This window comes from Cynocephalus volans, chromosome 9 (genome assembly GCF_027409185.1).
Source record: "Cynocephalus volans isolate mCynVol1 chromosome 9, mCynVol1.pri, whole genome shotgun sequence".
Lineage (NCBI taxonomy): Eukaryota > Metazoa > Chordata > Mammalia > Dermoptera > Cynocephalidae > Cynocephalus > Cynocephalus volans.
Genome location: NC_084468.1, coordinates 140,106,565 through 140,122,696, shown reverse-complemented (window position 1 = coordinate 140,122,696; position 16,132 = coordinate 140,106,565). Strand labels below are relative to the sequence as shown.

General features: G+C 37.4%; 1 protein-coding gene across 1 annotated transcript in view; it reads right to left on the bottom strand.

Moving 5' to 3' along the window:
• TMEM144 (transmembrane protein 144) overlaps positions 1-16,132 on the bottom strand; it is a 34,206-nt gene that overhangs the window by 16,200 nt on the left and 1,874 nt on the right. The window contains exons 2-7 of the mRNA XM_063107252.1: positions 15,161-15,316; positions 12,802-12,924; positions 10,720-10,819; positions 9,059-9,139; positions 2,496-2,577; positions 187-254 (exon numbers count right to left, since the gene is read on the bottom strand). Coding sequence (XP_062963322.1) covers positions 187-254; positions 2,496-2,577; positions 9,059-9,139; positions 10,720-10,819; positions 12,802-12,924; positions 15,161-15,269 — 563 coding nt within the window. The 5' untranslated portion in view covers positions 15,270-15,316. The remainder of the gene's footprint in view (positions 1-186; positions 255-2,495; positions 2,578-9,058; positions 9,140-10,719; positions 10,820-12,801; positions 12,925-15,160; positions 15,317-16,132) is intronic.

Genomic DNA, 16,132 nt, shown 5'->3' with positions numbered 1-16,132 from the left:
TGAGCTCAAGGACTTCTGTACCTAAAGTTCAGTTGGGGACAAAGAAAATCTCACTCCATGGAGCTAGGAGTCAAAGCCTGCGTTACCATTTTCTTCTTGAATTTAGATGAATACTTCACTCTGGTAATCCTTGCTTTAACAAAATAAGAAACAGAATAATAGAACAAAGAAGTAACTGCAACTTACACTATGCGGTGATGTACAGTAGAAAGTTTATCCACCCAGGAACAGGAATCTTGAGTTTTGTTGATCTCCTGTTGAAAATATTGGCATAAACCAAACCAAAAAGAGAATTCAGTTGATAATCACAATGGTGACAAAAAGATTTCTGTGTCTTTCTCTCCTCCCTCAAGCATGCTTTAAAATATGAAGATATCCCCTACGTGTTCTGATATTTCTAGACTCAACTGTCTCTGATTTTGTTCCTCTTTCATTCAGAATGGTTTGGCAGTTGGCAAGTCCTCCATTTAAATTTTTCACAGTTTAATATGTGGCTATTTGGATATACCTATCAAAACTAACAAATCTTATTAACTCCTGTGTTTCATTTGCATATTTTAATAATCTGCATAATCTGTAAAGAAATTAGAACCACAAAAAACTCAGACTCTCCTACTGTGGAATGCCTAAGATCAATAAACATGTTTATGGTTTTTTTTTTTTTTTTTTTTTACTGAATTAGTTAATAAAACATTTCCAGCCATGTTTCAAGATTAGGCTAATATTTTAAGCCAGGGAAAATTATGAGCAAATTCATACCTCTACTATTGAATGTACAGTAGACCCCCTTTATCTGCAGTTTTGCTTTTCATAGTCTCAGTTACCCGAGGTCAACTGCAGTCTGAAAATATTAAATGGAAAATTCTAGAAATAAACAATTCATAAGTTTTAAATTGCATGCTATTCTGAGTAGCATGATGAAATCTCTCATCGTCCAGCTCTGTCTTATCCTGGACACGAATCATTCCAGTGTCTCCACTCTGTACAAACGAACTGCCCATTAGTCACTTAGTAGCCACCTTAGTAATCAGATTGAAAAAACATGGTACATATATGGTCGGTACTATCTTCAGTGTCAGGCTTCCACTGGGGGTCTTGGGACGTATCCTCCGTGAATAAAGAGAAGGCAACTGGAATCTTTTGAGTCTCTTAGCTGAAGTGTCCTTGATGTTATATTCCTACTGCTTTTGTAAGAGATAAGAAACTAGGTTTGCATTCTTTGTCATGTGTTAAGTCAAGTTTTCCTTTGGCAGTAACGCTTTCTTTGACCATAAGGAGGTCATGATGTATGGCTGCATATTAACCATCACGCTATTTATGTGTCTCTAAAGTTGGTTTGTTTGTATCCTTCCACTTCGCCTAGAAAAATCTAAGGTAGTTAGCCTACTGTGTATCTTTTACCAAGCTGTATTTATTTTATTTCATTATTTTTGTTCTTTTGTTTGAAGGGTGGTTGGTTAGCAGATGTCAGGATCCCTAAAGAGGCAAGAAACACTAGCAACTTTTTCCCAATCTCAACTCCTCCATTCTGCCTGAAATATTTCCCTGATTAGAGATGCCTATATATTAATAAGCCTCTTCTCTTACACTTAAGAAACTTATTATTAAGCAACTTCAGGATCAATGTAACTGAGGTTTTAGTCATCTTAGTTGACAAAAGTTTTGATAGGACAAGAAGGAAAGGAAAAGAAAAGATGATTGCTGAAGTAAGGAGCAGAGACAGCACCTTGCAGGAGGCAGTACCTCAGTGTGGCTGTGGGCGCTGGATTCGAAGGGCAGCTGGGAAGCACTGGGCCGGAGGCAGGCAGAGAGATACTTGAGACCAGAAGGACTAGAGCCTGCATTCACGGAAACAGGGGCTTGCCCTGAAATCACTTTTCTATATGTAGCTACTGACACTTGTGCTATGTCAGGTCTCTTTTAAAGGTTGTCCCTATTTAACCCAGATTTGCTATTCCAGACTAATGTAGATTCTTCAAGATCTAAACAGTGACTCCTTACACACTTTCTGTCTTTATCTCTCAGTAGAACAGGATGTGGCAGAAAAGAAAAATAGGAAGAAAATCAAGCCCAATTCCTACTCTCACATGACTTCACTCACCTTTTCACTGGCCTCCTCTGGTCTGTTCCTCCCCCAGGGACGACTTCACAACCGCCTTCCTCTTCCTTTCTAATTTTATTTTCACATTTTCCTACAGTATTATTTAGGGTTCCCCCATTATAGAAATCCTTAAATCATTCCAAAAGATCCTAGTAGGGATCTACTGTTAAACAAACAAACAAACAAACAAACAAACTTCTGTGCTTGCTGAGAAGCTTTACTGTGGAAATATTGATTGCTACATAGATCTAGCCATAATAAATATGCTAAGACATTTTATATAGCCATGAGGGACAAGTAAACAGCACCTTCACATCTGTGTTTCAAATTTATGTATTTTCCTTTTTTCTTTATTTTATGATTCAAATCAAGTTGTCTCTCACACTGTACTCACAGGCTCTGTTATTAATGGTGTTGTATCCACGGAACATGTGTTATTTGGTATTTCGCTTTTGATGAACAAAAATATGAAAGCGCTGTAAAGAAAATAAATTTTAGTGGTATTTATCACAACAGTGGTTTATATCAATCTGCTTGATTTTTAAGAGAAAACATAACTTAAATCATGAAATCCTAATGATATGATGATTACCTCCAAATTGCCCCTTTAGTGGTCTGCCATATCTTCAGAACTGTAAAGTATAAACTCATAAGCTTTTTCCCCAGATCAGATCATTTTCCTGGCTTCTTTGTTTCAGTCAATGGCCTCGTCTTTCTATTTATTTCTGCTTAACTTTAGAATCACATTGTAAAAGAAATACAAATGAAAATGTCATTGAAATAATATTTCTCACTTATTATGCTGACAAACCCCCCAAATTTAACAACATCCTCAGTTGGACAAACTATAGGGGATAGGCACTCATATAATGCTGATGTGAGGGCAAAATTGTACAATGCTCACAGAGGAGAGTCTGGGACTGTCTACCAAAGCCACAGGTGTGTCCATTCCTGACCTTACCCATCTTCCTCTAGGCCCCCCAACAGAGGTACACCCACACTCAGGTGAGGTGACCTATATGGTCATGTAGTGGAATACTATGCAGCTATTAAAAAGGAGTAAAAATGACAACTATGCTCTGATATGGAAAGATCTCCAGGATATATTTTAAGAGATAAAACACACATCTAAGCTTAATGTCTTTATTCCCTTTAATGTCTCTCTCAGAATGCACTGTTTATCCATATCCAGTATCTGTGTAACAAATGCCTCCCTTACTACTGACTTTTGCGCCATGCAAATATGTTACAATGTATTAACATATGAACTTAAGAAAACGAACAACTTTAGCAAGCATTTGACATTACTTTAAAAATACTTCTTAACACATTTGCATGGTTCAAAAATTAAAGTAAGAAGCTTTCAAAGCACATATGAGGGTGAAATAAGGTAGGTTGTAGGTGCCGAATAGTGTGCATTAGATGCTACTTTTTGTGTAAAAAAGTTAAAAATTTCCTAGTTAGCTTCCTTAGTTCAGTCTCTTACTTACTTTTAAAAAAAACTTGAATGGTTCCATATTCTCTTCCATAAGAAATTTGACTTTCCTTTTTAATGTTTATTGCTCTCTGCATTACGTGCACCCAACCTATCTCAACATAATTCCCCATATGGACTCCTATCTCCGACCACTCCCTGCTCAAAGCTCTCTGCCAGTCTCTGGCAACCACTTGCTCTTGTTTGCTTTTCTTCTTTAGCTGAACACACTACATACTCTCCTCTTCCTATCCAAACCAAAGAAAAGTTGAAGGCTGAATATGAGAAGAGAACTTCCCCCAGGCCAGTCCCCACTGAATCTTCCTCTTCTCTGAATTCCCACAACACTGAGAATAGTCACCACACAATCCTCCACACAATCCAGACCACTTGCCACAAACCCAAGTAAACTTTTTTCTCTGAAGATTTTCTAATTCAACAGAAGATAGTGTTTGGGGTCAGAAAACAAGATCACAAAGTATGGCACTTTCACATACTATAGACTTTGAAATAAAGGACACTGGAAGGCCTCAGAAGCAGCTTCAGAAGCAAAGACTCTCTCTGATCTTCTCCTGCCCTTGTCTCACACTTCCCATGCTCCCCCAAGGCAAGCCATTAAAACTAGAATTCCTCTTCCCCAAAGCAGGTCATAGAAACTAGAGATACTACTCTAACCTTCCCCCACCTTTCCGTGTTGGAGCTGGCCATAAAGAAATTCTCTGATCTACCTTATCTGACAGTAGGTCATTGACCCTCCTTCCAGAGGGGTCTTGCACTATACCTGGGAAGAGGGAATGCTGCACAGAGACTCCAAGAACCTGAGCCCGCAGGCTTGCTGGGTTCCCCCCTCAGTCTGTTACCATCAGATGATATGCTTTTGTCCAATCACATTTCTACATGCTTGTCTATCCATTCTTCACTAAATCAAAGAATAAAAATGAACAATTTTCCCTGAGTCTTTGGGTCTTCATTTCTGAAGAGTCCCATGTCACATAAAACTTTGATTAAAAAATTTGTTATGCTTTCCTCCTGTTAACCTGTCTTTTGTTATAAGGGTGTCAGCCTGACCTTTATGATGGTTAAGGAAAGGTATTACACCTTTCTGCCCATACAGGAGGGACATGTCTTATATCTCCTTCAGGGTCCTCAAAGCACCGAACACTCAGTAAAACTGAATGCATGAAACCTAATTATATCTGTATATACAAATGAGTTAAATATGTGTGAGTGTATGTAATTTGCAAGGTTGATATTAGACATTACAATTGCATTTTCTTCTTAAAACTATATAATAAAAATTCTCTACTTTGTGTAGATTTGTATGCTTTTCTAATAAACAACATTGAATAATATGCTATAAATACTTGAAGGCTACAGATAAAGGTCCTTGGTTTTTTCCTCAAACAAATCACTGAACCTCTCCGAGCCTTGACATTTTTCATCTAAAAAAACGGGGATATATCCTCTTCACAGAGCTATGATGAAACTAAATGATAATACATACAATTCTTAGTGTACTTTTTGGCACATGGTAAAATTGTAAAACATGTTAGTGAAGAGAGAACCTTATCTACCAAATGGGTGGAGAGAGGGTGCTGAGCTTAACAAAGACATCAAGACTATGCGATGGTTTTGAGCCTGCGTGACTGAGGATAGACACCAGAATAGGTATGCTAGAAAGAAGGATCCAGCTTGATCAGGTCAAGATGGGGTGAAGGGGCAGTAAGTCAGGAGAAGGTAATGAGATTTATTTTATGTACATAAACATGAAACCAAATAAATTGCAAGGCCGTTTCGGTTACAGACTTAAGGAACTTGGTACAGTGCACAGAACACAAATGTCCATGTTAAAGTCTATGAACACTGTCAAAAGCACAGGAAACTTAAAATCAATTTGTTTTACCCAAGGGCACATCTCTATGATTTGAAACTTTCCAGCTTCCCTAGATTTGCAGTCCTACACACCATACTATTAGTAAAACTTGTGTGTGTGTGGTGTTTACACTGACAACTGAATTCAACAAGCATCTATTGAGCACTATTAGGTGTCAAACACTGTGTAAGAAAGTCTGATGGTGATGGTAGGAGGGATGGTGTACACAGAAAATAATGGACCTTTGTCCTTCAGGTTCTCATAGTTCAAGAATAGAGAAGACTGTATGAATAATACAAAGTAGACTCTGAGAATTTTGATAATAGAAGTACAAAAAGATATAGTAGTTTATGGGAGATTCATTCTAACTAGAAAGAAGGAAATCAAGAAAATATCATGTGGGATGGAAACATCTCAATTGATATTAAAGGGTGGCCCAGGAGGCTGAGGAAAGGTCATTTGGGGCTGAAGGACGTGCCTGGAGTATGGTAAATAATCCTGGTCAGTGAATGAATAATACAGGGACAACAGTGAAAAACGTACTAGAAGGAATAGGTGCATATATAATACACCGTGGAGGACAAGGCAGATGAAGCAGACAGGTTTATGCTGAATCCAATGGAGAGTCTTCACAGGTTTTTAATTAGGCGAGTGATATGACCTGATCTATAGCAGACATGAGCAAGCTGTACTGGCAAAAGGAAAGAAAGGAACCAGGGAAACTAGATGTGAGATTTTTACAATCGTATACAGGTAGGTGGGTAGTAAGGGACTGAGGGGAAGGAGAGAAAGAACTGGTGAAATATTCAGAAAGAATTTTCCAGGATTAGATACAGGATAAAGGGAAAACAAAATTAAAGATGCTGAGGTTTTTAATTTGAGTAACTGTGGCTAACACCTTCTCCAGAGAGAGGGAACTCTGGAAGAGGAATCGGTTTACAGGGAAGTGTACTGTAAGAAAAGTAATTCTGATTGGGAAATGTTGAGGGCAAAGAGGAAGGAACGAACGGTTGGTCTAGTGTTTGGGAAGTGCTGACCAGCAGGTCCCCTTCCGCATGTCATCTCACGGAAGATCAAGTGGCAAGTGCCTGTGGGGCATCAATGCAGTGTCTTGCCTGGTCCATGGTTAGATATAAGGGCTGTGGCCCAGAAGAAAACAAACGGCTAGAAACAAAGATCTGGGTTTCCTCGGAATGTAAAATAATAGCTGACGCTGTGGGCGTGCACACAATCCTCCAGGGAAAGCAAGTTAAGAGAGAAGAGAAGAGAATGGAGACTCTTAAGGATAATCTAAAGCACATTATTACTATTTTTTGATTGAAAAGGAAATCTGCTTTTTTATGAACTCTGACTCCTGGATTTTCACTAAAGTAAATGTTTGAGAGCGTGTCCTGGATATTGTTTTTTGGTGTCAGCTCCACTCTCGCCCTTATATGTTCTCTTCTGAATCACGGGACCTGAAGACTAAAAACTGCTTCCCAAACTCTGTCGGCAGTGAGGCTCTGTCAATGGGAGGCACTTGCATAAGATGAAAAGGTGAAAGGTGCCATTTTAGTTTTTGTGGTGGTTCCAGTAGTGTCAGCAGCAGTGAAAGCCTGGGGCAGAGGAACTTGCTCCCGCAGAGACAGCTTCAGGGTTAGGGGTGATGACACCTTCCTTCTTGCACTCCATTGGGCTTTATAACGCTTTTGTAAATAATTCCGTGTCAAGTCCTCTGCTGTTTAAAATACCTAGAGTGGTTTTGGTTATATACACTGTCTCCTTATACATCAAAAAGAGAAAACATAAGGCTAGAAATTATCTAACCAATCCCGTAAAAATTGAAGTGTAAAGAGGATAGAAGCAATAATTTTGATTTTAAAAAGAAAAGCAATATCCTAAACTGATGCAACCATATTCCAAGTTTCAGTGAATGTCCTTTGGAACAAATTGATTTAACTAAGTTAGTAATGATATGACAGATTCCAGAAATTACTCTAAGTAGAGAAACATAGAAGCGAGCTTGGATGCACTACCGGAAGACATTATTGCATTTCCCTGCCACAGACCAAGCTCTCAACTGAGCTGCAAGATCCCCAGGTGCACCTACTAGTTTAACATAAAGTTGGGAAATAAATGCCCAAAGGGGAAACAGTAATGGAACATAAATGTTATTAATTAAATAATAGTCACAATGCAAACTTCCTAATATAGAGAGCATTAACCAAGTGCTTACAACTATGCAAAGCACTAAACATATTTTATTTCATTTAATCCTCAAAAGATCTTATAAGGTTGGTGCTATTATTATTCCCTCTTAATGGATAAAGAAACCAAGGCTTAGAGAAATGAATTGATTTGTCCAAGGTCATGTAGGTAGAACATGAATAATTGTTTTGTAATTTTAGAGAATGTCCTCTTTCTAAAGAAAGATGAAACATGCAGAAAAACAATGCCTGATGGACCAGGTAAACTGACCTCAAATTACCATTAAGTCAAAACTAAGACGCTACGTTACAATTTTGGGGTGTAAAGAAATTGTTTTTCAGAGAGCTGTTTGAAGCTAGAATTCTATGTGAATTGTACAAAATGCACAAGATTGCCTCTAACCAAAAAATGTCAGGAATCTGCTATTTTATGTAATCTATGTTATTTTTTCTCCAATTGGCTAGGGACTACTCTCTGAGGCAACATTTCAATGACAAAGAAATAGTTCCTGATGTGGCTGGGGAAAAGCCATCATTACTTAGGAGGGGAAATACACTGTTCTTTCCCTGAAGATGAAAAAAGTACTAAAATCTTCCTAGGCAGTGCTATCTACTATGTGAAATCCTGACAGAGAATATAAATGGTGTCCAGAGAGCAAAGGGGACTGAATTTAAGGTGATCTAATTCCTGTTAAAGTTTTATTGACCACACTACCATATAGAAATTCAAAATCCTTTTCATCCTTATTCATAGAGTGCACACAACTAGACACAGGTACTTCCAAAAATAGGTATTCAAAAGAGCGTGTGTATTGTCATGGGTGAGAAAGTGGTTATCTAGCTAGGTTAAGAAGAGTGGGTGAGGAGATAGGTAAGTGGAAACTAGGTGACAGAGTGAGTCAAAAGCAGAAGAGAGAATCAACGGCTATTCCAGGGGCATCAGGAAGCCAACATAACGTTTATTTATATAGCATGTTTTAGTTTGCAAAATACTCTAATATGCTATTTGGTTCTAATTTACAAGCTATGTATTATGATTTTCTATATATCATAGATGAAACTGAGCTACATTCAGTTAAATAATTTTCCCAGGTTCTTAGAGCTTTTCAGAGCTAAAGCTGGTGCTCCTGACCCCGGATCTGATATTTTTTGTCCTTTAAAAGCAGCCTGTCATGGAAAATGAAAGATCTCAGGGAGAATCATGTATTTTTCTTTTTTTTTTTAGCAGCTGGTCTGTATGAGGATCTGAACCCACGACCTTGGTGTTCTAAGGCTGTGCTCTAACAAACTGAGCTAACCAGCCAGCCCTAAATCATGTAGATTTTATAAAATGCAGGTTTAAAAAAATGTAGACACATTAGGATCTTTAAAAAGCACTCTAAGTGTTTGAAAGAATGGCTAAATAGTTAGGAAAGGCTATGTACCTTACTATTGATAGCCCAGCACCAATGTAATTTAGCAGTGGTTTTGGTACTTCTTCTGCATCCACTCCAAACCAGCCAAACCTGAAAATTCAGAAAGTTCACATCAAATTAGTGTTGAAAAGTTTCATCATAATATTTGAGAGCATGGACTTGGGGCCAGATTCTCGGGTTCGAATCTTAGCTCTCTCACTGAATGTGACTTTCGATAAGTTACTTATCTTCACTGTACCTCAATTTCTCATCTTTAAAATGGGATAATTGTCTCTACCTTATAGATTTGTTATAAAGATTACATGAGTTAGCATATGTAAATGAACTTGAGTGTCCCTTTCTTATTAAGAGTAAAGGAGGAAGGAAAATAGTTCAAATGGCTAACTGAATGCTAATTAATTGACTGCAATTTTGTATAGTATTTGAAATAGACTTTTAAATATCTTCTTGGTTAAAAATCCCTACTCTTTGGCATCACCTTAAATTCATTTTTTTCATGCCTTGCCATTATTGTGAGAATCACTGGGAACTATTCAGGGGTGAGAGAAAAGAGGCAAGAAGGAAAAGAAAAAGAAAATAGTATTTATAAAAAGCAGGGCAGAAAATAGAGAAAGGACAGGAAAGAATGTACTGGAGGTTAGTAAGTTAGTTTGTTTTAGTCTGAGGTGGATATAAAGTTTTGAGTGGAAGGAGAGCCCAAAAAGTAAAGTAAAAGTCACATCCTCTACTCTACTCATTTTCCCAGACTCGATTTGAGTGTTAATCTTAGTGCTGACAAAGGTCAGCACAGTCCAACAGAACTTTCTGCAGTGACAGGACTGTCCTACCTTTGCATTGTGCATGAGGGTAGTCTCTAGCCATGTGTCTGCTGAGCACTTGAAATGCGGCTAGTGCAACTGAGGAACTGAATGTTTAATTTTATCAAATTTAAACTAATTTAGATTTAAATATAAAAGGCCACCTGTGGCTGTGGCTACTTTATTGAGCACTGCAACTCTAGAGCTGCGGTTGGCAAACTTTTTCTTAAAGGGCAAGAGAGTAAATATTTTAGGCTTTGTGAGCCAGATGTTCTCTTGCAACTACACAACTCTGCCACTGTAGTTTAAAAGCAGCTACAGACAATGCTTCAATAGAGGGTTTTGGCTGTGTTCTAACACAATTTTATCTACAAAAAAAAGGCCAGGAGACTGGGCCATGATTGCTGACCCTGCTCTAGAGAGAAGAATGCATGCTTTAGAACTAGAAGAACTGGGTTTGAATCCTAGCTTATTAGCTCTGTGACCTTCAGCAAGTTACTCAACCTGCCTATCAGCTCTCTTATAAGAGAGTGCTTACCTCATGTATTTGTGACAATAAGATAAGAATGATACATATAACATGTATAGCAAATTGCCACACAACAGAAAGAGAAAGTAAGAATCAGTCCCTTTCTTCCTACTGTTCGCTGGATGTAATTCTCTACCATATCTTGATCAAATATCTAGATCAGTTATTAAGAATTTAGGACAAGTTATAATAAAGATGGCATATATTATGTGTATGTTTTACCAGCTAATATCTGTGAGAATGACTCATACATTTTTCCTCTCAGCAAGCCTAATCCTTAGCACTTGCCTTATGCAGAGTATGGGTGCAGGGAATCTTAGTTGAAATAGTTTGACTTGTGTTACCTTGAGCTTGCCCAGCCCGTTAAGGCATTAAATGATCCCCAGATTAAGATTCCAAGGCCTAAACCAATGGTTTTGATAATTGGGACAACAGCAATGTTCCCTGTAGATGTAATATACAGAAGAAACATGTTATTTCCAACATAAATAATACATTTATAATTTAATTAGTTTTTATTCTAACTTCAACTAAAGTTTATGCGATTTGGACAAATTTAGTTAAAGCGTGGGTTCTAATATTTTAAATAAAATAACCACATTTTTGGCATTAAATTTATGATTATGATTGGTAAAAGAACCAGGCTTAGGAAAAAAAGTCCTACCCCAAAAAATTGAATTAGCTCCTTGTCTTAACTGTATAGATGATCTTCATCCTTACTCTATTCTGTGACTCTCCACAGAAGCCATCAGTGTTTAAACTAGTAGGGACCATCCTCTTAGATGTGAACTAGGGCCAACTACTGGCAGAAGTCTTCAGCCTCACTATCGCTCCTGAATTTACCCTTTCATGCTCACTTCCTTGTCCTCCGGATTCCAGCACTCATTGCCTTGTGCTCTGGAAGATCACTCAGGGACAAATCCTTGATGATTTTTTACTTTCTACAATTCTTAACCCCTCAGCAGTCTGGCCTCAGTCCTGCAAACTCTTCTCAAAAGGTTCTTCTTTAGACTTCCAAGATGTCTTCATCTCCTGATTCTCCTCCCGTTTCTCTCTTGAGCTTTCTCTGGCTGCTCTTTCTCATCATATCTTTTGGATTTAGGTGTCCCCTAAAGACTTTCCCTTGAACATATTCCTCCTCTTGGCATATTCTTCTTTGGGTGCTTGACCTAACTTCATGATTTTAGCTGCCAACTAGAGAGGTACATGCTCCCAGTGCTCTAGCTCTTCCTTCAGAGTTTTAGTGTTGTCCTCCAAACTGCTGAGAAGAAATCCCCCCCAGATGTCCTCCACTGTGGGAACATCTGGACCTCCAACCTTGGAAGGTTCCCAGCTGAACTCCTCATTTTCCTTTTTGAACATGTTCTTCCTCCTTTTTTCCCCACTAGTGTCAATGTCACCACCTTCCCCATGGCCTACAGTAAAATCCCTGCATCATCACTGGCTTCTGCCTTTCCTCCACGCCCCGTATCCTATGAGTTTCTATGAGCTACAGCATCCACACCTGCAACGTTTCTCAGATTAGACTCTTCCCCCACTGACTCCTAGTGGAACCTGCTGTGTGATGATATAAACGCTACGGTGCTTATAAAGAGCTGCAGGAGGAGGGATGCTTATTCTGTCCCTCTCTTCCCATCAGACATGATAAACAATTCTACTGAGGTGTAAGTGAGGCATAATAACGTAAATCCTACTGAAAATTTACAAGTTAACTCTTTTGTCCTCCAAACCTCATAAACTTCACTAAACCATTTAATCCTGTAGAGATTCAAATTAAGTGGGTAACCAATTATTTTTTAACATTTTAAAGTTTATTTGCTTTTCACAAAATTATCTCTAAAAGTTCTTGATACTTAGAATTCTCTTTGTTAAACACAAAAAGCCCATCTGGGTATATTTATATTAATAGAAGAGAAACACTTCTGACTGGCCAGGCAACGGTGTAAATTCCAGTCATACAATTTCAGGTATTGATAAGTCAGCAGAGGAAAGATTTTTGTCTGTTTTGTTTTTCTGTTAACCATTGCTTTAAAAATGATAATGTGTCTGTTTGCCTACTTAGCATTAGTTCCAAAAATATTAGTAGAGACTACCGTTTAATAAATATTTTCTGATAAACATTCTAGAGAAAGAAAAGTCAGAGAATGTAAAATATGAGTTATGTTTGAACAGAGAGAGTGTAACTGAAACGTTTTTACTATAATTATTTTCTAGCAGGAACTTAGAAAGAAATCATTAAGTGGAACAAATCAGACAATGCGACAAAATTACTTATTGAGCATCTGAAGGAAAGAAACTAGTTAATTTCTGGTATCCATGACAAGGATTATTCAGAATTATCATCTGTGCTATTTCTTCCTATTGTGAACAAGGATTATTTTGATTATTGTATTAAATGATTAAAGAATAAGTTCTTCATACATTACCTGTTGCCCAAATGCAGCCCCCAAACATGGCAAAAGGCCAAAACTTAGGACAATGTAATATCAGATTGACCACCAAGGCCACCAACCATATGGCAGCGCAGAGGACCCACTGGAGAAACATTCCTGGATATAAAAGAACACAGTGTTAGTGGTTCAAATTGATATGAGTAAATTAGTGCTTAGGAATATCCACAACACATTAGCGTAGAAATGACTACAATTTATTGATTGCCTGTATGCCAGCTTTTATTTTATTCTTTTTATTCTTACATTTTATTTTACACATTTTATTCTTACAACTACTCTGCATCGTAATTAACCCTAGCTCAAAGACAGAGAAAATAAATCTGAGATCAAACAACTTGTCTAAACAGCTAGTAGGTAGAACAGGAATTTAAACCCAGGTTGTTTGACTCCAAAGCCTATATACAGTGCGTCTCTGCTTAGCATTCTTTTCTTCCCTGATGAGACAAGTCAAGCTAGACCAATCCATATTTCCATTCAAGTGCCACATTTAGTGCCACCCCTCGCCAAAATTATGGCATTAAGAACTTCAGAATAGCACAACAGTGATTTAAACCTTCAGGAATCATTTATGCCACCTCTAGGATAAAAATAAAGTCATTTATGGCCACACATAGGCCTCACACGGTTACAGATTAATGCTTGTGATGAGCCAGACATAACAAACCTGAGAATTTTTCTAGGTCAGCGATACTCTACTTTATAAGCTCTGAGTTGGCATTTGCCAGTGATCTGGAAATCACCACTAATATGAGGTGTGTGTGCACCTTTCTGAGGCTTCAGCCCTATCAAGGATTCAGGGATTAAAAGGATAAGGAAGTATATGACATTGAAAGGAACACTTGGGCAGATATAACTGAATGTATCACTTGTAACTCTAACTGTGGGAGATTTTTGCCTGTTTTTATTCAGTCTCACAGTGGAGGAGAGGAAAAAAATGGCTTCTAATCTTAAAACAAAAAAGTGGGATCACAGAGATGAAAAGAAACTTTATTTTACAAATTATTCACTTTACAAATGGGAAACTGAAAACAAAAGAGCTGATAAGGTTTGCCCAGGATCACATAGCTAATTTGTAAAAATTAGCCTAAAAGCCAGGTCCTTTATCCCTTGTTTTGTTCTCTTGGTAGTTTCCACTCCTATCCCAACTCTAAAGGAAAAGAGAAGAAAGGCTCTAGACAACGATTTGCAATCCTGTTGTCTAAGTAGTACGAAGACATAAAGAACAGGGAAGATAATATAGCTGCTACCAGGAAAGTAATTCCCAGCAGGTTTTCAGCACAATATCTCCAATTCCTTCTGGCTTCAACATGGAAGGCAGGTAGATAAAAATAACTCTTGCTTCACCTTCTCTAAAATCCACATTTCCATCTGTTTTGTCACAATGTAACTTGCATTTCTAAAAATCACTGCACTATGCAAAATCATGCAATAAAAACTAGGGAGCTTATAAGGAAAACAGGATTAGGGGAACAACACTCAAAAACTACATCAGTAACGTATTAAAAAAAAATAAATAAAAACTTTTTTTTTTTCTTGTTGTTTTGGGAGCTGGCTGGTACAGAGATATGAACTCTTGACCTTGGTGTTGTAACACCATGCTTTAACCAGCTGAACTAACTGGGTGGTCCAAGATAGAAACTTAATAAAAACAGTTGTACAGTTTTAAATGGTTAAATGGTGAAATACATGAATACTGCAATAAATATGGCACTTTAATTTTACAAAGACTGGAAGTTTGCTTATGGAAGTGGACACCAAAAGGGTTGCAGCTTGTGGGTTTTTCTGAAGTTGATGGATAGAAGGTTCTGACACCATATGTGGATGGATCGATGCATAACAGGTGTGGTGAATTGAGTGAGCAGGTGGATATTTGAAGGGGGTGTATATATTGTGTATATATTACTATGCATCTTTGTTCATCTGGGTGCAATTTTCTGTGTTCACCTAGTGTTTTCTGAGAGACAAAACTGCAAGCTCAAAATTCGTGTTATGCTCAAATTGTTCTGTAATATATCAATTGTGTTGGAAATTTGTGTTTTCAAAACAAGTGTCAGTAGAACTGAATGTAATTTCCTTCTTTTATAAATATAACAGATATGGCTAAACAGCTTTCCTGACTGTACCCACCCTAGCTTTACCATGAAACACAAACTTAAGGGTTATCCTATACTGACTAAATCTGTGATAAACTGACAAGGACATTATCAAATAATTTAAGTTCTATCCATTAGGCACCAGGATCAACAAAATTTATTTTTGTAGCACTCATTTTAAAAAAGAGAACTTTGCATTTAAAAATATTTTAAGATTAACAACGAAGGAACATAATTACCATCACCAGTATCATATTTTTTAAGTGGTACAAAGTTTGAGCCAAACAAAATGATAGCTACAGAAGAGGAGATGTAACCAATGGGCAGGTCTGTTCCATTATTGCTCATGGTTCCAGTACTTCCTGAGAGTGGGCTGATGTACTTTGTAACAGTGTCTGAAATAAAAGAATGAAAAATGAAACATTTGAGAAGTTGTCAATCTGTAAACAAACTGTGCTTAATACATATTTACTGAGTTTTTCAAAAGTATGCTAAGATTCTTTCTTATAGATAGTTAAGACGTTATGCATTCTTATATTATGTTCACACTCCATGTTGATGCATTCATTTTTTTCGTTTATTTTATCAATAAATACTTTTTACCACTAAACTACAATTTAAACAAAACAACTTTATCTTCAGAGCTTGACAACCTAACATCTTCTAAGATCTGAATACAATTTTTATTACATTACAGAAAAATCCTGCTGTGTGGGTGAACTTTATAATGAAAAGATTTCTGGACTTAGGACTCTGTTTACTTCAATTGGTTGTTGTGACAATCAGCTGAGAAAGCATCTTTGAAGACTTTCAGAGCTACCAAGTGCCTTACAAGCAAAAACTTTTGTTATATTTCAGACATGAATTTAAAGGCACATTTAGGTTGTTTTGCTGCTACATACTTGGGATCACCTAGAGGGAAAGGTATTTTTCTTCAACAGTAGTACACTTCTAGTGGGTATTAAATAGTTCATGAATCTCTATATTTTTATGACTTTCCAAAAAAATTGAACAGGTAAAAGAAATGCTTCAAAAATCTAAAGTACAAGATCAGCTGTGGTATGTTGCACAATACTGTCTATCAGCCAGCAGAACAGGGTGAGGCAGTTAGCTATCTGTACTATGCAATCTGGTAGCCACTAGCCATTTACTGATAACCTAAATATTCATTAAAAGAAAAAAATCCAGTCCGTTGGCCACATTAACCACAT